At 33.1% G+C, this 23576-nt stretch overlaps 3 protein-coding genes across 6 annotated transcripts in view; 1 reads left to right on the top strand and 2 right to left on the bottom strand.

Annotated features, from left to right (window-relative positions):
* LOC131666197 (metabotropic glutamate receptor 2) overlaps positions 1-11472 on the top strand; it is a 122685-nt gene extending 111213 nt beyond the window's left edge. For 2 of the 3 annotated variants that reach the window (XM_058938634.1, XM_058938635.1), the window contains exons 4-16: positions 676-846; positions 1518-1662; positions 2646-2897; positions 4618-4792; positions 4871-4977; positions 5125-5274; positions 5625-5758; positions 6378-6536; positions 6632-6798; positions 7529-7905; positions 8101-8252; positions 8963-9170; positions 9580-11459. In XM_058938634.1, coding sequence (XP_058794617.1) covers positions 676-846; positions 1518-1662; positions 2646-2897; positions 4618-4792; positions 4871-4977; positions 5125-5274; positions 5625-5758; positions 6378-6536; positions 6632-6798; positions 7529-7905; positions 8101-8252; positions 8963-9170; positions 9580-9785 — 2403 coding nt within the window. In that variant the 3' untranslated portion in view covers positions 9786-11459. Of the gene's footprint in view, positions 1-675; positions 847-1517; positions 1663-2645; positions 2898-4617; positions 4793-4870; positions 4978-5124; positions 5275-5624; positions 5759-6377; positions 6537-6631; positions 6799-7528; positions 7906-8100; positions 8253-8962; positions 9171-9579 lie in introns of all 3 variants that reach the window. The other variant, XM_058938633.1, reaches the window with a different exon arrangement.
* A 1678-nt stretch (positions 11473-13150) lies between these two features.
* LOC131666198 (COP9 signalosome complex subunit 7b) lies at positions 13151-15065 on the bottom strand. Of its 2 annotated transcripts, none has more exons than XM_058938636.1 (3): positions 14872-15065; positions 14076-14753; positions 13151-13795 (listed from the first exon to the last, which is right to left on the bottom strand). In XM_058938636.1, the coding sequence occupies exons 2-3, from the start codon at positions 14742-14744 to the stop codon at positions 13610-13612; spliced, it is 855 nt and encodes a 284-aa protein (XP_058794619.1). In that variant the 5' UTR covers positions 14745-14753; positions 14872-15065; the 3' UTR covers positions 13151-13609. The 2 variants fall into 2 exon arrangements, with proteins under 2 accessions (XP_058794619.1, XP_058794620.1); XM_058938637.1 differs by having other exon boundaries at positions 14896-15065.
* A 723-nt stretch (positions 15066-15788) lies between these two features.
* On the bottom strand, positions 15789-22440 carry LOC131666202 (uncharacterized). The gene is made up of 3 exons (XM_058938642.1): positions 22082-22440; positions 16760-16936; positions 15789-16597 (listed from the first exon to the last, which is right to left on the bottom strand). The coding sequence occupies exons 1-3, from the start codon at positions 22238-22240 to the stop codon at positions 16511-16513; spliced, it is 423 nt and encodes a 140-aa protein (XP_058794625.1). The 5' UTR covers positions 22241-22440; the 3' UTR covers positions 15789-16510.
* Positions 22441-23576: the final 1136 nt, after the last annotated feature.

The following is a 23576-nucleotide window of genomic DNA, read 5'->3' as shown; positions in this document are numbered from 1 at the left end:
TTTTTTTCAAAATACTATACAGCATCTTTATGCAAATATATACATATGCATGTATTTTTTATAAAAAAAAATTAATAAATTAACATATGTATATGTACATATGGATAATTAATAAACTAAATAGATATAGGCGTAAATATGCACATCACCGATAAATCAAAAGTTTGATATGATTTTTCAGTGTTAAAATTATATGAATGTTTTATAGCGATTCGTGAAATTTAATGACGATACCAATATCGACATTTATTTTATTGTATTTTAATATTTTGATATATAGATTATTGAAAAGAAATAAATGCAGCACTTGAATTCCACTCGTAGTGGATGATAGTTGGAGCATCTGATGTCAACCAACTAGCGGATAATTGTATCACTACCGCCACCGATACAGGAGAATTAAGTTACAGAAAGATTGCTTCGTAATTGTAAAACGGTCTGCCACGATATAGTCCTGAGTCTCTCAGACTTGATATCGTGTTCTTCATACTGCACCATCCTTTCAACAAATCCCTTTAATTTTCTCTGCGAATTTCTTATAGTAAAAAGTTTCCATTCAGAGTGTATCTTTTCTTTAGATATATTTCTTTTCGAACTTTATTGACCAATAAACATCTTAACTAAGGAAAAAACTTTTTAATGATTCGAATAATTCATGCCTTTCTTATGTTATAGGTTTCTTTCTTTTCGACCAGCCCGGAGTTATCTAACAAGCAACGATTTGAATACTTTACTCGGACTATTCCTAGTGACTTGTACCAGGTCAAAGCGATGGTTGAAATTATAAAGCAGATGAATTGGACTTATGTATCAGTTGTTTATGAAGAGAGTAATTATGGTGTTAAGGTAGGTTTAAATCAAATAGTTTATCAGTCTCTTATCAGTTATTTCTAAGTACTATGGCATTCATAATGAACCGACGTTGTTTTGTGAAAAAATAATCAGGCTATCGATTTTATATTTTCCCTTAACATCAAAGCTGTGCAAAGCTGGTATACTGCAAGTAAATTTGTTTACTGGCGTGTCAAAAGAATAAATTTACAAAAAAGTTTCAAAATTTCGTTCTTTATTTTGAAAAAAAAAAACATTTGCTTTGAAATTGGCCGAAATTAAGCTAATATTTTCCTTTATAAACTAGTTTACTACATTATTTTTATTTGAAATATACAAGACAACTTACTAGCGTAATTTGTACGAGTCAGTCTCAGACTATTCACTGAACAATTTAAGAAAAATCAAGAATTTCTTCAAAGAGAAATTGAAAAAGACGCTGATGCCATAAGTTATTGTCAATACATAAATATGATAAAAAATTTTTAAATTGTAATAAGTTAATACTGAAGTAAAATATAACGAACGTTATATATAATATGCATGAAAATCTTTTTGAGGATTAAATAAATTTTATACCTGACACTAGTCATATGCTTCAAGTGATGTGATAATTTATCTTCATTAAAGTAGTTAATAAAAATAATAGAAATGAAGTTTTCCACCGAAGAAACTCTTTGTTTCAGGCGTTCGAGGAACTAGAAAGTTTGCTTGCGAAGAATGAAATATGCATTGCTGTAAAGGAAAAGCTAGTGAAAGATTCAGGTGTCGCAGAGGAGAGCGGTTATGATGCCATTGTGCAAAGGCTGTTAACGAAACGACGCGCTAGAGGTATGGATGCACCTTAGACGCAAAGACTTGATGTAGACTTTAATCTTTAACAATTCCAAATTGACTTCCCATAACTGCCTATTTTAAGCTCATAAAAATTGTCGAGCAGTCGTCAAAGTGGTTTGTAAATAATGTAACTATAAAAAGCAATGCAAACTCATTATTTGATGTGCATGTATCTCAGTTAAAATACTTGAAAGTTTTTCATTAGTCACAATTCCACGCTGTATTACTATAAAGAAAATAAATTTCTGGTTCATATTTCTACATTATAAGATGTGAAAATAGAATTAGAGCTATATGGATTTAAAAAGAAATCAACGCTATGCGACATGAATTAAAGAGCAAACATAAAGAACTATTATTTTCTCTTGAATGTTTTCCAAGCTTGGATTTGTGAGTCACTAAGTGTTATCAAGATTATTTGAATACCAAAGCCAACTGAAAAACTCTGAGAATACGCGACCTTATAACTTCGTACTATCCATCTCTAAATAGGTCACTCGCAGATTAAAACCTTCATTATTTCTTTATAGAAAGTAAACGATAAAATCACTTATCGTAAAAAATAAAATCACTTGTAATTAATTGAAAAAAAATCTTGCTCTACAACTATTGTCTTGATGTATCGTACTGAAAAATAATTCGAAGCTCAAGATAAAGTGTAAGCTGAAAAAAAAACAGTAAAAACCAGTTTCATTAAAAAGTGCCAGGGTTCGAAAAGATCTCGGCTCGGGCACAAGTCTCAGGGGAAGAGGAGGGGAGGCAAAGTTAAAAGGTAAAAATCTGAGCTGGAAGTTATAAGCACCGTACAAGTTTGCTTGCAGCTCAGAGAGCTCGCTAGGTCATAAAAATGATGCAAACTTTGTTGGCGCTTATAAGTTAACCTGAGTTAGCTGCTTGCGTGTGTGTATGTGTGCGCGCGCGTGTGTATGAACGCGCGCGCAAACGTTAGCTAAGGGAATATCAAGTGATTTTTGCAGGTTGCATAATCTACGGTTCGGACCAAGAAGTGGCAGGTTTGATGAGAGCGGTACGTCGTAACAACGCCACAGGCGCATTCTCATGGATTGGCAGCGATGGCTGGAGCGCTCGTGGTTTGGTCAGTGACGGTAACGAGGCTGAAGTTGAGGGTACTTTGTCTGTTCAACCGCAGGCGAATCCTGTAGAGGGCTTCGAAGACTACTTCTTGAATCTCACCGTGGAGAACAATAAGAGGAATCCTTGGTTTGTCGGTGAGTGACTGATGTCTTGTTTTTGCCCGTACGTCCCCTTTTGTCTCCCATTCTTCTTCACACTACTCACTTTTTCGACTCGACCTTTATGCATAGACCTCATAGTGATTTTTCATGTCTAGTTCAACGTGTCTGTCTGCAGCTCTGCAGCTACTTTTTTGTCTTTCGTCCTTTTCTTTGGTTCTGTTTGCTTTTAACTGGAATTTTAGGAATGTCGATATAATATTAAGATATGATTGAATATAACCTAATTAAAAATAGCACAAATTCAATATCGATTGTTTATTCAATAGAAAAAAACAAATTTTAATATCAATACTATGAACAAACGTCGGCGTTATTTTAGAAGCTTTTAGTTTTAATTAAAAGTGTCATTGCGTGAGAAGCGTATAATTAGAATTGACCTTAATTAATATCTTGTACAGACAGTTCCCGTCATCGGTACGATGGTTTATTAACTTTTCTTAGCCTCGGATTATCTCCTTCTTTTACCTTCTCTTTCTTATTGTTCTCGTGAAACGAAAAACAGTACTACTAATTTCGCCGTCTCGCTGCCTGTAAATTTCTTTCTGGTCGCATTTTCAAGGAATACGATAGAGCTATGATTGCGCGTCACAAAAGAACTTCCATTTCCATATTTTTATGAAAAGAAAAGCAAAGTCGTGTTAAGGCTTTTTTTGCATGCAATATTACTATACCGTGTGTATGCGTTTATCTCTTTATTCTTTACATTAATAAGTGAATCTAAGTGTTCATTAAGTAAATGTACGTTGAAGTACAGAATTGGATCTATTACTCTAATTAGGTTATTCTGTAAACCTCACTGAGGTACAGAAACATTTCTTTAGCGCATAGTAAATTTCCTATGTTGACGTGCACTAATATGTTACATTTTCGTTTTATCGAATTTGAACTGACTTTAAATGTGTCTGATAATCTAGCTGGCATCAATTTTGACATCAAAGTTAATGTCACGAGAATTAGTGTACCATGAGCGAACATTACTCAAACCATGTAGCTAGACATTGAGCAAAGACGTTATAAATGCAAAAGTAGACGAGTCAGTTCCCAGGCAGGAATAAAAAATTTGCATTAGTGATTCTCTCCTATCTATTCATTCGTCGTCGCGTATATTCTCCTGAAAATATATTTTTGCATGCGCAACAGCGCATCGATGTAACCCGATTTCCGGTTGACGCTTTTATGCGACGATAATGATGTTTCAAATATCCCTTCCTTACGCCCCTTCCTCTCTTTCTATCTCTCTCTCTCTCTTCCTTTCTCTATTTCACTCACTCTCAATATCTCAAACAAATGTGCACGTGACTTTTCTATTCCTGCATTTGTGTAAGAAGCTTGAAAGTAAGTGAGAAAAAAAAATAGAATATTCCGCCAGGTCACGACTCCACGTCAAAGACTAGAAAACGTGCACACTTACACATATACCACAGTGTTGTTCTCTTTAGCATTCTCCAACTTTCTCGCGCTTTCATTTGCATCTTTAATTTATGTATATATAAAATAAGGTGTTTTATTCAATCAAATTTCCGGAAGCAAAAAATTGAATTTCTTATTTTCTTGACTAATTTACATAGTTTCGCTGCAAACTCATGCGTAGTAGCGCTGCATTTATTTGCAACTGAAATCCTCGCACGCCACGCACATATACTAGATAACCGTACTGGTATATGTAACTAGCATAAATAACTGGTAATTACAGAGTTTTGGGAGGATCACTTCAAATGCCGCTATCCTAACTCATCGTTAACTCCGTACAATAGTAAATACGATAATTTTTGCACGACCAAAGAGCGCTTGAACAAAGGTGAAATGGCGTTTGAAAATCAACTGCAGTTCGTATCGGACGCTGTTATGGCGTTCGCCTATGCGTTTCGGTGAGAAAATCAGAGCAATTAATGCGTTGACAATGTTGTTCTTTTCTGCGTGAATGCTAATCGTTTGAAATTTTGCAGTGATATGCATCGAGATCTGTGCCACGGTAAGCCGGGATTATGCGACGAAATGAAGCCAACGAAGGGCGAGGAGCTCCTGAAATACCTGCGTAAAGTAGAATTTGTAGGTGAGAATTATAAAGCAGTATTTTACTTGGCGTGTGTATATATGAATAATTCGCCGTTTTAACGCGAGTAAAAAGAGAAGCAGCAAAGAAATCTGCAAAAATATAGCCAACCATAAGGTTTGATGCGAGATTCGTAAAATATTTCAGGTCTCAGCGGTGATAAATTCAAGTTCGATAGTAATGGCGATGGACCAGCTAGATACAATATCATTCATTTCAAACAAACCTCGGCTGGACAATATCGCTGGATTAGAGTGGGCATGTATTTGGAAGGAACTCTTCATCTCAATATGACAGGTAAGCCGATTACCGCATGGATACTGGGCGGCCAATTAACTGAACTGCGAGAGTGCTTTCTCGAAAAGAGAGAAAAAGCTCGATCGTATTTATTGCGACTGTGTGTATAAGTCAAAAGGCTTGAATGACATGCCGCCTCTATTAATAAATAACCAATCAGGAGTGTCGATGTAGTATTTCATGATAGATATAGCGATAAACTAGTAACGTTAGCGGAAGCACACTCGAAGTTAGTCTCGGCGCCGAAAACAATAGAATGTCCACTTAGCAGTTGTGGCAGGGAGAGAGAGAGAGAGAAAGAAAGAGACGGCATTTCTAAAGTAGTTTTACTCTGGTTGGGGTTTAAACAGAAGTGCAATTCCGTTTGGAGCACGCGGCGCCACCAGAGAGCGTTTGCTCGTTGCCCTGCGAGCTTGGCCAAGCGAAGAAATACGTCGAGGGTGAGAGTTGCTGTTGGCACTGCTTCAATTGTACCCACTATCAGGTCAGTTTGAGAGACATACAGTGCTTTCGACTCTAGTGTATCGAGCCTCCTTCTGTGAGTTTCTAATGCCTTCGCGAAAACGAACAAACTCTTTTTCGCTCACTCAGTTTTTTTTTTTTTGTTGCTCGGCTGGCTTTTCCTTTAAGGAGCTTCATTATCAGCGGCGCAGCCTAGCGAAATTGTTCCACCGCCGAGAGGCTTTTCTACCAAATCATCTCTGATCAAGAGTACCTCTAGAGGATTTAAGCTAGGACGCCGCTGCTTTTCTTTCTCGCTGCAAAATTCACTTTACGACCTTAGCTCGACCTATTTTTTCGGTCTTGTTTTCCACGCATTGTGGCGCGCATGAAACCTACTTTTTCCAATTGAAAGAAAAAAAATTTGCAACACGAGCAGTCAATTTGGAAACAAGTTGAAACTTGGCGAGCGCGCGGATCTCAATCCGAAAAACGGAAAATGAAATGGCTGTAATTCAAATACCGCGGTGAAATTAACTTTTAATCCGATGAGAATGTTCGGGCGTAATGAAAACGAGCCGACATGGAGCCAAAAGAAAATGAGAGCATACGCGGAATGGGGAGTAATATGCGGGAGTGTGTAATTTGAAACTGGATTACAGATTCGAAATCCGGACGACGAGACGCAGTGCATCGACTGTCCCGAAGGAGCGACCCCCGACGAGACGCATTCATTCTGCCGTGACATACCGGAAGAGTTCCTCAAATTGGAGAGTGGCTGGGCGATCGGCGCGATGTCGTTCTCGTCCATCGGCATACTGGTATGGCAGACTGCTCTCTTGATATTGACGGCGGTCCTCGAGGCACGACTCGAGGAAGAATAACATTATTGATGCACTGGAAATGGCTTTGGCAGGTGACGCTGTTCGTGGGTGGAGTCTTTCTCAAGCACAACGACACGCCGGTCGTTCGAGCCTCCGGACGAGAATTATCCTACGTTTTACTGACGGGCATACTCCTTTGTTACTTAGTCACGTTCGCGCTTGTTCTGCGCCCGTCTGATATTGTCTGCGGCATACAGCGGTGAGTGGCTATTTTTCTCTCTCACGAGCGCGTTCTCGTAGCCTCGCTATTTACTGGGAAAATACAGCCGCTCTTTTTCCCTCTTTCCACTGCAAATTAACTTTCATGATTGATATTTTAGCTTCATAACTGCACTCGATTAATTTCACTCGGTTTTCTCCCGCGATGATCTCATTATTGCCGCTGCTACTCGGCCCTCGACTATTGTGTCATACGCCTGCGGACAATACTGACAAGTAGTTTTGACAATTCGAAACTTGGATCGTTCCAACTTGGCCAATGATTCGAATTTCCCCAGCAAGTTTTACTTGCAGTTGACTATTGAAAAAGTTGTCTGAATTTGAGATTCTTGGGTGGCTTGCAACGGATCTTCCTGCCGCGATTGCCAAAGTTTATCGCGCGCGCTCGATCTCTGCGTTGAATTGTCAAATTACAGCAGGCTCAACCGGCAGCGTTTTCAGCCGTGCCAAAGGCTAATAAGCGAAGCGTAATCCAATAGCTTCCGACAAAGTAGATTATAACCGCGCAAAGCAACTGAACGGAAGTAGATGGGAGAAAATAGCAAACTTGGGGCGTTAGTAGCTTCCCGGCGTTGATTAAAATTTCAGCTCGTGTCTGAGAATGCTCTTTCCCGGTGAAACGGTGGAAGCTCGTTAGCGATAACAACAACGAGCACCGGAGCGGAGAAAAGAGGCCGAACTCAGAAATTTTTACCTTTTGCACGGGGCAGCTTCACGGCGGGATTCTGCTTCACGGTGGTGTACGCCGCGCTGCTGACAAAGACCAACCGGATAGCAAGGATTTTCCGGGCGGGCAAGCACAGCGCCAAGCGCCCTTCCTTCATATCGCCGCGCTCGCAGCTCATCATCTGCTCGATGCTGATGTTCGTGCAGGTTCTTATCAACGGCGTCTGGATGATCATCGACCCCGCCAAAGCGATGCACCACTATCCGACGCGCGACGACAACCTGCTCGTCTGCAACAGCTACATCGACGCCAGCTACATGATAGCTTTCTCTTATCCTATCATACTGATCATCGTCTGTACCGTTTACGCGGTGCTCACCAGGAAGATCCCCGAGGCTTTCAACGAAAGTAAGCACATCGGTGAGTGAAGCACATCTTTTCTCTCTGCCCCTCGCCGGCGGCTTCGCGTGCAACTCAATCAAACTACTTGCGGCCTTGTCTCGCGGTCGAAGTTGCAAATCGGAGACGTATGGACGCAATCGGGTTACGCTACTTATACAGTCAGATAACGACTGCGCTGTAAACTTCGCGACACTTAGACCGTCTGTTTTGCAGGTTTTACGATGTACACTACCTGCGTCATATGGCTGGCGTTTGTCCCGCTCTATTTTGGTACGGGCAATCACGTCGCCTTGAGGATTACCTCCATGTCCGTGACTATCAGCCTTTCAGCCTCTGTGACCATCGCCTGCCTCTTCAGTCCGAAGGTAAATTACCAGCTTTAGCAAAACACATACGCATTCTCTCTCTCTCTCTCTCTCTCTCTCTCTCTTTTTCCTCTTCTCTCCAGACGAGAGCTTTCGTAATTCCTCGAGATTCATGGCTGTGAGATGCTCATTTTTCAAATGTTTGTTGATATTCTAGCCTGTAATTTGTCAACAAACGAGCCCTCGTCTATTTCGCCGGCTTATTTATACTGTGTAACTATCTCTGACCCCCCTCCCCCCATCCCCGGCACTTTTTCAGGTGATCGGGCGTGACAAATAAAGTTTCGATATCGTGTTGAGTGTGAAAATTGGTACTTGAAACAACAATAGCGACATAATATCATTAAATCCGCCAAGAATATAAGTTATAGAACTTTTGCGTTGCCAATTGCTATTTGATGTTAAAGCCCGATACGCATTGAATTTTTCATGCCGGCATTTAAAGTGTCAGCTTCGTAATCATCGGTTGAGTCACTCGTGAAAACGTTCCTTCTGATATCACCACATCTACATTGACGTATTTGTTAGTCACCGTTCGACAGAATAGCACGCCCAATGAGGTCGTCGAGTGGGTGCACGTGAGAAGCTCTCGCGCCTGCATTCACAAGCGGTAAAAGAGAGGAAAAAAGAAAGGGGAAATGTTTTTATTTTAGTGAAGCTAAGAGCAAATAAAATCGAAAAGAGCTCATCTATGCCTACGTGTGTTACAGCTGTACATCATCTTGATACGACCGGAGAGGAATGTGCGGCAGAGTATGATGCCCAATAGGCATAGCACGACAAAGAGTTCGGCAGTGACGGGCACGAATGCGTCGAGCATGATGGCGCCAATCACTCTGACAGCAGTAACATGCGATCAAAACAAAACCGTGCAGAGGCATGTCACCATTACGATGGATTGCTCTACACAAAGCGAATGTGAGTTGGCCGCCCACCCCTCCACGCACTGCATTTCTGCTACGAATTACACCCCGTTGAGTTTCAATATTTCCTGACCTACGAGCGAATTCATGTTTCCGTTCTGCATATATATCCACTCTTCCGTCCTTTCATTTTCTGCCCCTAGGATTCCTGTCATTCGCTCTCGCCTAAATAGCACGACCTTTCCTTTCAATATTCAATTAGTTTTTAGTTTCATTTCTTTGTAATTTATTCTCTCCCAAACACTGCGATCCTCAAAATAAGAATTACCGGTGGTGAAAAAGCTCTCAGTTGAAAAGATTCGACTGAAGATTCAAAAATTTGCTCAATCACCACTGACAATTTTTCAACGGAAAACATTTTAAAGAACGACGTCAAATTACGTGCTGTTACTCGTTATTTGCAGATTATGAATTGGCCGTGAGGGAGTCGCAAAATGGCAAGCGAAAGGTTTCGCTGGTGACAGCGTCAACGCAGACGCAAAATAATAATAATAAAACGGAGGCGACGTCGCCGAAAGACAGTAACGAGACCTCCGACGGCACAATAAAACTAGCGAATAGCTCAAAAATTGGCAACGGACCTATAAGCCAAGCTGACGTGACTTTGTAGCAGGAAGATGCATCCGTTCGCGAGGCTATTGAATAATAATGCGGAAATTATCAATAAAGTAACAAAAGAATACCGACATCAAATTATATGCTTCGATGTAAAACGTATACGTACATTTTTTTATAAATGTTATAGATAGAAATCACGTTCGTTCAAATAACAAGTTCGCTGTAAATACGTCATTTTTCTTGAAGATGTACGTATAGCCTTGATATACGAAGCAAGTTGAATGTAACGCGACATTTTTTTTAATAAATATAATAAGTTAGTCGTCAAAAGCCAATATGTCGTTCTAGTCATACATACGTAAAGAGAAACAATACAGCATTTAAATAATATAAAACTGCATAAAGACTATTTCATAAATATCAAAAAATATTCGCACAAACATCTCTATGTAAATAAATTCTTAAAATAACTTAAATCTTAAAAAAACAACTTTTTTCACATTTCACAACTAAAACTATTATAGTATTAGTTTCGATAATGGCGAGAAGCAATATTTATAATTTTTTATCTATATTAGAATTTTTAATTTGCTGATATAAATCAACTAAAATGTGATCGATTTTGCGGAAGATTTCATAATATTTTTTGAGATCATTTAAAAAATTTAAGTTGAAATTATTATCATAATGTTCAACTATAAGAACATAGTGGCTAGTAATATCAATGTCACTTCATTAAAAATATTTCTTAACATAAATGAGAGAAAGCAGTATGCAACGTAAAAGTAAACATCGATTAAGACGATTGTTTTATCTTAACTTATTTTGTTGAGGATCAAAACATCAGTTGGAAAAATTTTTTAATAAAGTGTCTAATTAGTGGCTTTACTGAGATGCAAATATATTGCAATAAATTGTTGAACTATTCTAAATCATTGTAATTTAAAGTATCGCTCAAATTCATATTCTATCACAAATTAGCAATTGTGACTAATAAACAGTAATAAATGAAAGGACGTCAGTTAGCATCTAAGTGTAAATAAATTTTAAGTCAAAAGAAAAAATGACAGATAAATACACTATATTGAAAATCTAAGACTTGAATAGTTAACATGTATATAAAAATGTTTGTATATTACATCTACTATACAGCTTCGATGAGATAAAATACACCAGATTAAAAATTACGATTTCCTCTATGAAAGATAGTAGTTTTATAATTAAATGATTGAAATTTCTATTTACTTTGTTTAAATTTTTTACAAGTTTGAACGTCTGGACGTTTGACTCAGAGGATTATACGTGTTACATTTTATCTGCTAATCAAATCAAAGGGCGTAAAAAATTTCTATAAATATTTACCATTTCTCGTATTGTAAATAATTGGTTCAGCATCAAAGACACGATTAATTAGAAAGTATTTGTAAATACGATTTGGAGGTCAACAATGTATTTCTAAATTGATAACTTCAATGGCAATGTTTCAATACAGGCCTAAAACGATCTAATTTTGAATAATGGGTATCGGAAAAATATGCAATTTAACATAGTTAAATTTTATTACTTTTGTAGTATACTTATGATTTTAGATCCATTAATTCAATAAAAAAATGAAAAATAAATTTTCTTTCTCAGATTTTAAAACAATTTATGAAATCTTAATTTGTAAATATCTCGAAAATATGTGAATGCATATAAAATATATTTTCCATTAGAACTTCTCGCATTGTTTATTAAATTTTCTATATTAGTCATATGTAAGTATAACTGATGGTGAAACTGATTATTCTAGAAAATATATAATTTATCAATTAAAAAAAGAAATTATCAGAGAAATAAAATATTTCTTTATTATTGAAAATTTTTATGTGAAATGAAATATGTACATTGAACATTTCTGAACTTTGATTATGGAAATATGAAAAACGATATCAGTTTTAATTGCTATACAAACGATCGCTCACTTAATTGTAATATAAAATTTATATATGTGATAGTAGTAGTTAAATAAGTAGCCTAATATGTGTTGACATAAGTTTAGGTAGAACTAAAACTACTTGCTTGTAGCTGTAAAATAAATTAGTAGAAACGAAAGTTTTCAGTCAAGGAATCAATCAAATAAATATTTATGATTCTCTTGACATCTACGTTCAATACTTTCGATTCTACTCTGCAGACTGTAGGAATTGCAAAAAAAATTAGATTTTCAAATACGAATACAGGTACATACTTTTACAAACTGAATGCAACGTAGATTTTCTATTTCTCTATAAATTAGATTATATATCTCAATAAACAAAATTACATTAGAGTGATTACTTCGGTGTTCGCAATATTAAAACGAATTTATTAAAATTTGATTGTACCTAATAATTTATTCCTTTAGTTGAATTCGAAACATGTTATATTTAGAAAATTTGTAAGTATCACACGCCAAAACTCAAATTTATTTATAATTTTATTCAATCAAAAAATATTCTATTGTACTATTTTTTGTAGTAAACTATTATGCATTTGCATAAATGAATTAAAATACTGTGAAATCCATATTTCGAGGGCCATGTTTGCAGACTTTGAGTAATTTTGAGCACTATACTCTTAATCTGCTTGAAATGAAATTAACAAACTATTAATGTTTAGGAATAATATTGAATCAAATCCTCAACGCCTAATTATCACATGATTTATTTTATAATATTTGTATGTTACTGATTATGTTATAGTTAAAAGGTGTAAATATATTTTCAATCTCTACTGTAATAAAATCTTTTTGATCTTTGTACAGTTATGTGATAATTATTATATAATAGTTGATATTTATAAAAAATATATAAACTGAATACTAGAAATTAAGCCGGAATAAAAACTATAAGTTTTCATAAACTAATATATTAATTACGTAATCATCAAATTACAAAGACTCGCTATTATTTTTTAATGTTTCTGATTCAGGCATCAACTTGTCTGTACGTGTACTACTGTAAAAATAAAAACTTACTCATTGTAAATAAGTTTTTAAAGATAATAAATGTTTAAAACTCACAAATATAATTAAGTTATCTATCACATAGTATAAACATAAAAATCTACTGTTCATTAATAAAAAATGCCAATAAATAGTATTGATAAAAATTTAACAAGAAGTTCAGGTGCAAAAAGTAAACTTTATGAATGTTTGAATAAGAAAAATTTTATTATAATTTAAGTTTGTGAGATGATTATGTTTTTATTAAAAAAAGGTGATTAATAAATAAAAGAAATGAAATAACAGAATAATATTCTTTCTTTTAATATTTGCAAGAAAACCTAGTGAGCCTTATGTTATCGAATAAAATTTCATTACAAAGACTAAGTTAATTATTATTTTTTTTAAATACTTTCAATATACTATTACAATTAATTATTATATATTTAACATTTTTGGCAAACAAAGATAATTTTATTAAATATAACTAACTCTTATTTAATAGTAAAAAAAAATTCTTAGAGCATTTATTGACAGAGGCAATATGTCAAGGTGCTTAATTTCCTAGAAAAGATTTAATATTGAAAATTTTTTTTTCATGGCTGTAGTATGATACAAAATTTTTCATTTTCATGTGAGTAATCTTTTATAGGGATTTACATGTATTACATCTGAGAATAAAAATCATTCATTATTATCTAAATGCAAGTATAAAATATTTTTGTTAATCATTACTGATAAATACTGCATAAACAAGCATTTACGTAATCTTGTTTTTACACATCAACAGTCTAGCTTAAACTTTGAACTGTAGAATTCTTTGTTATCAGACCAAGATACATATTTTTACGATTTTTTCGGTAATGTTAGTTATTTGACGTGAACATCAAAATGTACCTGCAGAAACAAATTTAAGTTTTCCAAAACTTGGTGCTTCCTCTGATACCTTTTCCTTTATGTTGTTTTTTCTTGGCATCTAGGGGAAGTGGTAAAGCTTCTCGTTCGCTATTTCCAGAACCAGAACCACCAGCGATCATATCTGCTTCTTGAACGCCACTTCCTGACTGAACGGCAAGAGTCTTCTTTATATTAGCAATCTGAAAAGAAATAAATGTTTTATCCACTTGCATATATAAACTTACTAAATTGCATGTGATTATTTGGCTAAATTAAAGTTGTTTAAGTTAATATAAATAATTCTTTAATTAATTAAATAGATCTATATAAGCTATATAAAGAATATACCAATACAAAAATTTAACAAAACAGCTTGTATTTCCTTCTATCAAAGAGCAAGCATGGATATGAACAAAAAAATTTACCAACTACTACAATTTAATTTAATGCTTAGACTATAGTACTAATTAAAAAACTAACATCTTGTTGTATTTTATCTTTGTGTTGAGTTGCATGCTGTTTCTCTGTATTAGCCCGTACAACTTGTTGTTCAATGCAACCCAAAATAGCACTACAAGTTTCTCCCCATTCTGCAAGAGTTTCAACAACAGCACCAGTGTCGGCTGATCTTACATCTCGACCAAGACCTGCATAATCTACTTCCAGCTGAGAATTTTTCTGATCCAACTTTCCATGAATGATATCAGCATAAATAGCCTCAATTATTAAATCTTCCAAATCTCTAACGTTTTTAATATCAAGTTCTTCTAGAAGTATAGAGTAAGGTATGCATTTAGACTTTGTTGCTAATGTTACAATTGTTAAATGCTGCAACTTTTTCTTTTGAGCTGGTGTTAGGTCAAGCAACTGATTTTTATTTTCCAAGTACTCTTTATATGTTCCATAAGCAAATAAATTTAGTGTGCGCCAATAATTGTCATGTGGACCATCTTTCAACTCTTTGATGTTAGGCATATCTAAGAGTTCACCAAATACATTAACTCCAGGAGTTTCAACAGCTTGCTTTATTAATTCCAGTGCAGCAGCTCCTTTAGCACTTTTGGCAAGCAAAACAAATTGTTCCAAAGGATTGTTTGCTGCTTTTTCTGTACTAGGTACTGTCATAACCATTGCCTCTGATCCAGTCATCTTTGCACACTGCAATTATTAAAATATAGTTTTTGTTGAAATTTGAGATTTTTATATTATTAGGTTAGAATTGAAAACCAAAATTGGATAAGTAATTCGTAATGAAACAAACTTAGAATACACTAACCTGTGCAAGTAAGTCTTCACTTACCTACTTAACAAATATTAAATCTATGTAACTTTTTAACTTTAACAGATTTTTAACTTTAATTTTTATAAAGTTGTTTCCAATTTCCGATTGACAAAACACCTCGGCACCGTCCTAACCTTAGTGCTGTGCCAAATTGAACAGTTCACTTCGAAATTGTTTACTGACTGCCTTCAAGTCATTCATCTGCCTCCCGCTTCATGTAAGGTCTGTTCGCCGCTTTCATTCATTCTCAAACTGGTTAGTGGTCGCTTCGATTTAGCCATACCATACTGCGAATAGACCTTATACAAAGCGCGAACTAGAGTGGACGACCTGAAGGCAGACAGATCTCGATGCGAAATACTCGATTTGGTCCAGTATGAAGAAATCTTTTTTACCAGTTATTTAACATTCAAAATGCAACGAATAATAAAATAGATTTTAATTCAATAAGTGGGTTAAAAATATAATTTATAATTAATTTAATTTTCAGTTTTCAAAAATATCCAAAGGATTATTAAATTATTTATTGCTTGATTTTAGTTTAAAAACGAAAGGTTAGTTTAAAAAGGATTTGAAATTGTAAATATAACGTAATTATAAATAAAATCTTCTCTTTTGCAACATGTAGATTAAACATTATATTGTTATAGCTTATCACTAAGCTTATAAAAGTATATAATCATAAGCAACAGATTGTTATGAAACTATTAATGATTAAAAATTATATATGGTTTTGGAAATTGAATTTTATTGATAATTATATTATATTTAACTGAAACAATGCTAATATTATACAAGAATTAAAATTTGTTCTGTTCAAATATTTTTTCAGTATATATGACATAGATGTTATACGGCACATAATTATTATCAGTCATATATTCTCCTTATCATTTTATATTTATAAGTAGAACAATGCATAATAAGATTCATAAACTATCACAAAATTTTTTAAGTTCATGCAGTATAACTTTTTAAGCAAATGTTTTATTGGAAATTAATGAAATTTGTAAAGATATATTTTCCATTTTTATACTCTGGCTCATAAAATAGATTTATTTTCTTAATTTTTCAATAAAAATTTCAGACAATAATGCCCACAATAATCCACTGTAATTAAACTACACTTACTATGTCAACCTTAATTTTTTTAATTTCAATGTATTATCACTTAGAAATTATAAAATGAGGCGTATTATGATACATAGATATTTCGAAATGACGCATTTTTTTAAAGTAATAGAATCAAATAATCAAAAACTCAATTTAACAAAATAATGTATTTAATAATATACAGTTTTAATACTTCTAGATCTTTAAATATAATTCATTCACTTTATACAAAATAATTATATATTTGGAATCGGCGTTATCTCTACTAATCAGAACAAGTATTATAATTGGAAATTTTAAACCAAAATGTGTAATCATTTTTCAAATTTATAATTTAACATTCAACGTCTATTAATTATAATGAATAATGCCTTTAAGTTAACGTAGATAACAGTAGTCAATGAACTTTCCGCATATGAAGTATTATGTAACAGCAAGTTTTTGATTTTGTTGGAATTTAGGAAAGAAATTTATAATTGCCAAAGAAATGGTTGTTTTTGAAGTGGTTCCTGACGGGTGATTACTTTCTTTTGAAACACGTCACTGCATTGAAGTAACAGCGCCAATAAACGCGACCTTTAGCTTGTCCTCGACGTTGGAGATCCATCTACAACAGATTATTAAAGTATCTTGATATGCAGTCTGTTTGATTATTTTTTTAAATTTGGGAATAAAAATAGTAATATTTTTGTTTTATTTGGTTTGTTTTTAATTTTAAAAACTAAAAATTTAATAATAATAAATAGGTCGTTAATATATTTAATAGTACCGTTTTTTCATCACCTAATTGCATTCTTGGCGAATCAGATATATCAGGATAGTCTTGCAATGAATTTACATACGATCCAGATACGCCTCCTTTTCCCAACTCATCGTTATCTACAACTTTCTGCAGAGCTACTAGTAATCTATCAAGTAGAAGCGCTGCTCTTTTAGTCATTGGTTTCTGAAATAAAAAAAATATATATGTTGCAGTAACTACAGTCCTAAACTATTTTTTTTGTCATTAAGATTACTTTTTTCAAATGGATCGATCGTAGCTTCAACTGAGATATTTTATACAAAGTTTTATCAATTCTTAAATATGAAATAAAAACATTAACATAAAATTCTGAGTTATCATTTAATACAACATGAAATAGGCACTAATATCAACATTTCGAAATACATTTCGAAAGAAAATAATAACTTTTAATATGTGCTTATTGTTATAGTGATTGGATACTACAAATTTAATATATTTATTATTGAAATATTATTTACATCGATTTCAATTCAATATTTCGAAAAGAAAATATTAATTTTTATTGTATGAGCTATTGTATGAGCTTTTTTCAAAGATTTATATACGAAGAAAAAATAAGACTCGCAAATATTATGAAATGTTAGCAGTACCGTAAATGCACACACATTGAGTTGTTATTTTGTTCAAATATTTGAGTAGTGAATGGAAATACTAACTAATATTCTTGGAATTTCAATTTCAATTGATTATCAAAAGCATGACTTCCTCTTTTTTTAACTAATAAATATATTATTAGACTTACAATGAAAACGACACAATCGACTTGTATTAAACATTAAATATTTCAACAATAGAAATACAATGATGATTTTTTTTATTAAAAATGATTTTTATGAATTTTAATTGATTATGGTTATTATAAATTTAATTTGAACAGTTCTACTTAATATACTTCTATTAAAGTGAAAATGGAGTGATTTCTACATCAAACTTCTTTGTAGAAACCATATAAACACATTTAAAATTTTTAGTTAGTACCTATATATCTATCTATCCAAAGCAATCAGCGTTATTGAACTTTAGAGATAAATCGGTGTCCGACGCTCCCGCAGGGTTACCTATAGAAAATCGTTTTGTTTTAGATGTCTGTAGTGCCTCGTATAAGTTACGGGAAAAAAACTCATTCACAGAGAGAGAGAGAGAAAGAGAGAGAGAGAGAGAGAGAGAGGGAGAGAGAGTGAGAGAGAGAGCGAGAGAGTGAGAGAGCGAGAGAGAGATAGCGAGAGAGTGAGAGAGCGAGAGAGAGAGAGAGAGAGCGAGAGAGAAACGTAAAATACGGCAAGTCAAATGTAGATGTGAATCTGGCCGTATTTCTATAATTATTGAAAAGCGGAAGTATAATTATAAAAACGGAAATGTGCATAAGAAACGATACGAAATTGGTTGATAATTTTTTGTCTTTGTCATTGCAACTGATTCCGCCTGTACATTTTGTATCGTTTTGAATTAAAAAAATTAGGTTTTTTATTCACAAAGCGAATCTTGATAGCTAGTTTTATTATTACAATTTTTGAATCTCTATTGATATTAATTAATAGAACTATTTTTAGTACACCATAATTTTGATATTTCTAATAAATAGTTTGTAAGTATCAATTTATTTCAGAATTTATTTTGGATAAATTTAAAAAAAGTTTGCTTAAAAATAGTAAAATTGACTAATTTGAAAAATTGTTCATTTAATCTCGAATACTGATCTAAAGTAAAAAAAATGATACATCCAAACTTTTTTTTGCATTCAGTCATGGCAAACCAAACATTTTGAATAAATAAGGTGTTACAGTTAAAGAGACTTTCCAGGGCCCTTAAATGGTAATTTACGACGAAAAAATGTTAATGATGATAATTTTATCATTATGGTTTTTTTGTTATTACGGTAGAGAAACCTTTTAATTTCCACTGTTTAACGCCAAATGGTCTACTTAAAGATTGAACGCAGAATATATAAGACTGAATTATATGATAAGATCAGTCGACCACACGCATTTGTTCTGGCCATAGTACTTTCGTGCTATAATAATTCGTAAGTTATTTTGTTGATTTGCGTTGATGTTTTCTAGTTGTTTTTCACATTGTTTTTCATTTTGTTGTTTTACAATAAAGATTCTATACAACTCTGATAAGCAGCATAAATATTAGCACTCAGGGCTTAATGCAATGAATGTACGTAACCCGCATCGTGTGCATGAATAAAGAATATCCTCAGTCGTATCCGTAGGTGTGAATTTTGTTCTGTAGTCAAAGTTAAGGTTACTGCGTGAGGTATGTACAATTCAAACTGTAACTCAATAAATAAAGTTCCACAGTTAAAGTTTACGTTTGCGGGATATGAATGGACCACTATTAGCTATATTAACATACGATATTGGTTCAATGTATTTTTCAATGGAAAATGTGTATGGATGAATAGAGCATTTTTTTGTTGTTGAGCTAATATGGTACTTCGTACAGTTTAATTCTATGTATTTTTGCTTCGGTAAATGTTGGGATCAGAGTATAAGTATTAAATTAAAAAGCGTTCACTCAAACCAGTAAATGATTCTAAATATTTTGAAACACACTTAGGAAACTTTCCAAACAAAATGATGATGATATTAACAAGTAATAGCGTCTTTGAATTATTGATATCAATTAAATAGATATAAATTATTGCAAGTCTACTTGAATTTGTGTGAAAATTGCAGAGAATCGTAGGCATTGCAGTGTAGGTGTTCGAGTTTTCTAAATGTCCAATGAGAAATGACAATATCCAATATAGCGAATAGACGTCATCGAAAATCCCACGACTACACGCCCTTTACAGCTCTGGTTGAATGTTTAAACGTATTTCGTCAGGCACGAGGGTTAAATATCTTTTGATCAGTAACAGAGTCGACGTAAAAGTGTAACGTAAATAAAAAATGCGTTAAGTCTGGTAAAGTAAGGAAGTTAAGCCCAACGCACATTACTACGACTAATACGAGCTATGCAAATTTTTACTAGCTACGTATGAATACATAGTGTAATACCGAAACATATTCAATGACTGAGAGTATTACTAGTACTTAAGTTAATTCTATATCTCAGAATACATTATTTGCACCCAATTATTCTTATTGTGCAATTTAATATTACCTCGTATTCAATAGTTGAACTTTGCAACGTCGGAAAATTTTCCTAGAATACTAGGATATATTCAAATACTCTTTGTGATTTTAATAAAAATTTTTAAATAACAATGTTCCGTGAAGTGCTACCTGAAGTAAAAAATAATTGTAAATGAGCCTTTTCATTTCTGCTAGTGAAAAATAATTTCATTTCTGCTAGTGAATAATAAGATAATAATCAAAAAGTGAAATTTTGATTTTCCAACGTAATAGAGTCGTAATTAAGTAATAAAATGTGTAGGAGTTATAATTAAACAATATCACACGTTAATGCTACATAAATTTTATGATAAATTAGCTTTTATTATTTTTTCTAATTTCCAATGAAAAATCTTTTTCTGATAAGCATGATGACGTACACGCGTTAGAAAAAATGTGTTTATCCGAGGGGTAACATTAATAATTCGAGATATACTGATAAATGATACGTCAGAAGGAATTGACGCAGTAGCAGTTGTACCATAAAATTATTAATAGTTTAGCCTTCGAGTTACGATTGGTTAAAGATATTTGCGGTACGGGTCTCTCCTTAAGTCGCTAAGGCCAGCAATAACGAGTCGTACGCGCGTTCGACAAACTCACGCGAGGCTTAATTACTTCCACGATTTGCAATCTCGCGCAACTTTGAAGATGCGCATCTGTCGATGGTATATACGGACTTTAATAAATCCTATGAGATCTACGTGTATTTAAACATCAATGGAGACATTCTTGTGTAAAAACATAAACGGAATTATATTTTTAACATTACTTTTTTGCTTCGGAAATTTTTCTCTAAAGAAGTTCTATAATTGGCAAGTTCCCTTGATATCGCATAAATATGTTTTTTATCAAACTGTAGTGATATATTTGAATACTTTTATTTATGAAACTTTAGGGATCGCCGCCTGTAAATTTTTTATAAGACAATCTATACGGTAATAATATGAATTTTGAAAATTATAAGAAATTATGAGTAATCGAATAACGGTAATCGAATGATATTGTTATCTGATTATTTATGATATTCATATTATTTATAAATGTAAATTATTTCTTAGTTGCAAAACATTCTACTCCTCAAGAAAATTTGAAACTATTTAAGATACGATTTTTAAAAGAAAATTAGTAAAACAAACTAATTCTTTTGTGTAGGAAAAAATTAGGAAAAAAAAGGTTTTTTAAATTTTGTTGGACAATTTTTTATTGTGAAAAAATCTAGTAATGATCTCAATGTTTAGCATTTGAGAAGTGCTATCATTTCTAATGGAAATTCATCTGGATTAGATCTAGTACCATTAATCCGTTATAATTATCTGCAATGTCTTTCATAATTTAACGTAATTATGGTATATTTCACGGTTTCATTATTAAATGATTTCACTAAATTAATGTCAACAATGACACGATAATGTCTCATTCAAACTCAAATAATAAAAATAATATTAAAAAGAATATATTTAATTTGTATCTGAAATGTCACATTGGTTAAAAAAATTTAAGGGTAACAGGGAAATATATAATTTTATATACTGGCATTAACTACTTTTTAAATTAATTGCTCTCAACAGTACACAGAAAGTTTTGATAAGAAAAGTCTTTGTATACAATTAACACTTCTTGCTTAAAGCAAAGTTTTCATGCGCTGCAAAGCACAAATCCATTAAGATGAAATTGTATTTCAAGATTGCTCGAGGTTTGCTTATTTCCATTGTATGCAAGTTAACATTTTACCAGCTATCTCATCTATTTTCTAACTTTATAGCAATACTCCACTCAGTGGTTCTTAAACTTTGTCTACATTAATCGGCCTACTTTACACAAACATATTTCATTCGCTGTTCTTCGTGTAGAAAAACAAAACGCAATTATGTGCTTCAAATATTGTATAATTGTGGGCAATATAATAACTAATTACTACAAATGTAAAAATATTTTTTCATTAGCGACTAACAGATACGTTTCTATTTATTGTGTAGTTAATAAATAGTAATCATGTTATTATTTGCTTTTAATGACTTCGGCAAATTATTCGTATATTAAGTAGTACGTAATTGACTATTCAAATGAAATTATCAGATGGTTGATCCATACCAAAGTGAATAAATCAAATCAAGTAGACGGACACCTACTTTGTCATCCTACTATTATGTACTATTACCTTCAACTTGTAGTCTGGATAATCTACGGCATTATTTTCAGCAGCCCCGATGTTCCTTTTGCCAAGCGCGTGACTAAATGAGCCGGATATTGTGCACAAAAGAATCGCCATCGTCATGGTAATTAGAAAAAACGCACTATTACCAATTGACATTGACATCTTCTTTTTCAAGTAACGTTCACCCCACGTAAGAACAAAATACTTTTTTGTTGGATAGCCGATAATGATTTCGAAACGTACGAAGTAAAAATTAATTTCCTTCACTTCTCTAGCGAATTTTATTTTCAATAATTTATCTGACACTCTATGATTCGTGAGTCATGCGCTTCCTTATTTGATCATCTCTCTTATATGATGGTGTGCCGACGAGCGTGGCGCAGCGAACAGTGGCTGCTACGCGTCGCGAGCAACAGGTAAAAAAAGCAAGCGGCGGTAGCGTCGACGACGCCGGCCACTGCAACGCGCACACGCGAACAGCGACAACTTTCGGGGAGGCTTACTTACATATCATTCAAGATCGTGCATCAGTCTTGTAAGCTTGAGCGTTATCATCGTTGTTATACCTTTTTGCGCTCGTACAATAATGATGACATTTACTATGTTCTTCTGCTGGCCAAATTAATGTGCATCCTAGTGCTCGACGCTCACATTCCTTTTTCTGTTTTTCTAAATTTTTGATATTATTTTACATGTCTAGTTATTTTGGTTTGTATGAAAACAAACACTCTCTGACTACAGAAAATATTATTAAACTGAAATTATGAAATCTTACATCAAAAACATCATTGGATAAACATTTCAATTGTTTTTCGCCACAATAAAACACTTACAAATAAGAAAGTAAATATAAAATGGAATGAGTGCCAACCCCCGTCAAGTATTATTCTTTTGAGAAAAGCAAACAATTCTAGTATAATTTCTATGATTTATAAATCTAAATTTACTGATCATCAAATCAATAAATTTTGAAACTCTAGCAACATTCTTATGTAACACCTATTTTTTATATTTCGTAGTTGACATTTTTCTAATATTCAAATGCTAGATATATGATATTAAATTTCATGGAAAATAGGAAAAAATTGAGCTACATGTATCTGGTCATAGGTAGTAGTTCCATTTCTACATGCTTTGAATGAAAATTGTAGTTTATTACGCGGAAATTTTGATTCAAAGTAAATGCGTATTGCATTTAATGCACGTTCGAAATATAATAAATTACGGACTTATCTTTAATTCGACAAACATTTATATATGAATTACAAATCTGCTGATTATGTAATTTTGAAAATGAAGCTACTAATGAATAAAAAACGCAAACAATAGTATATTTTATAATTAATATCAGTAAATATACAATTCTTTATTAATCGATTATTAATTTATATACGAAATGCTCACTAAGGTTTATAGACAAGACAATGACATTAAATTCATTCACATTTGCACTACTTTTTGTATGTGATAGACGAGCACCATCTGTATAGTTTTTTGT

Source organism: Phymastichus coffea, unplaced genomic scaffold (genome assembly GCF_024137745.1).
Source record: "Phymastichus coffea isolate CEN01 unplaced genomic scaffold, Cenicafe_Pcof_1.1 PCOF00057, whole genome shotgun sequence".
Lineage (NCBI taxonomy): Eukaryota > Metazoa > Arthropoda > Insecta > Hymenoptera > Eulophidae > Phymastichus > Phymastichus coffea.
This window is presented reverse-complemented; position numbering and strand designations above follow the sequence as displayed.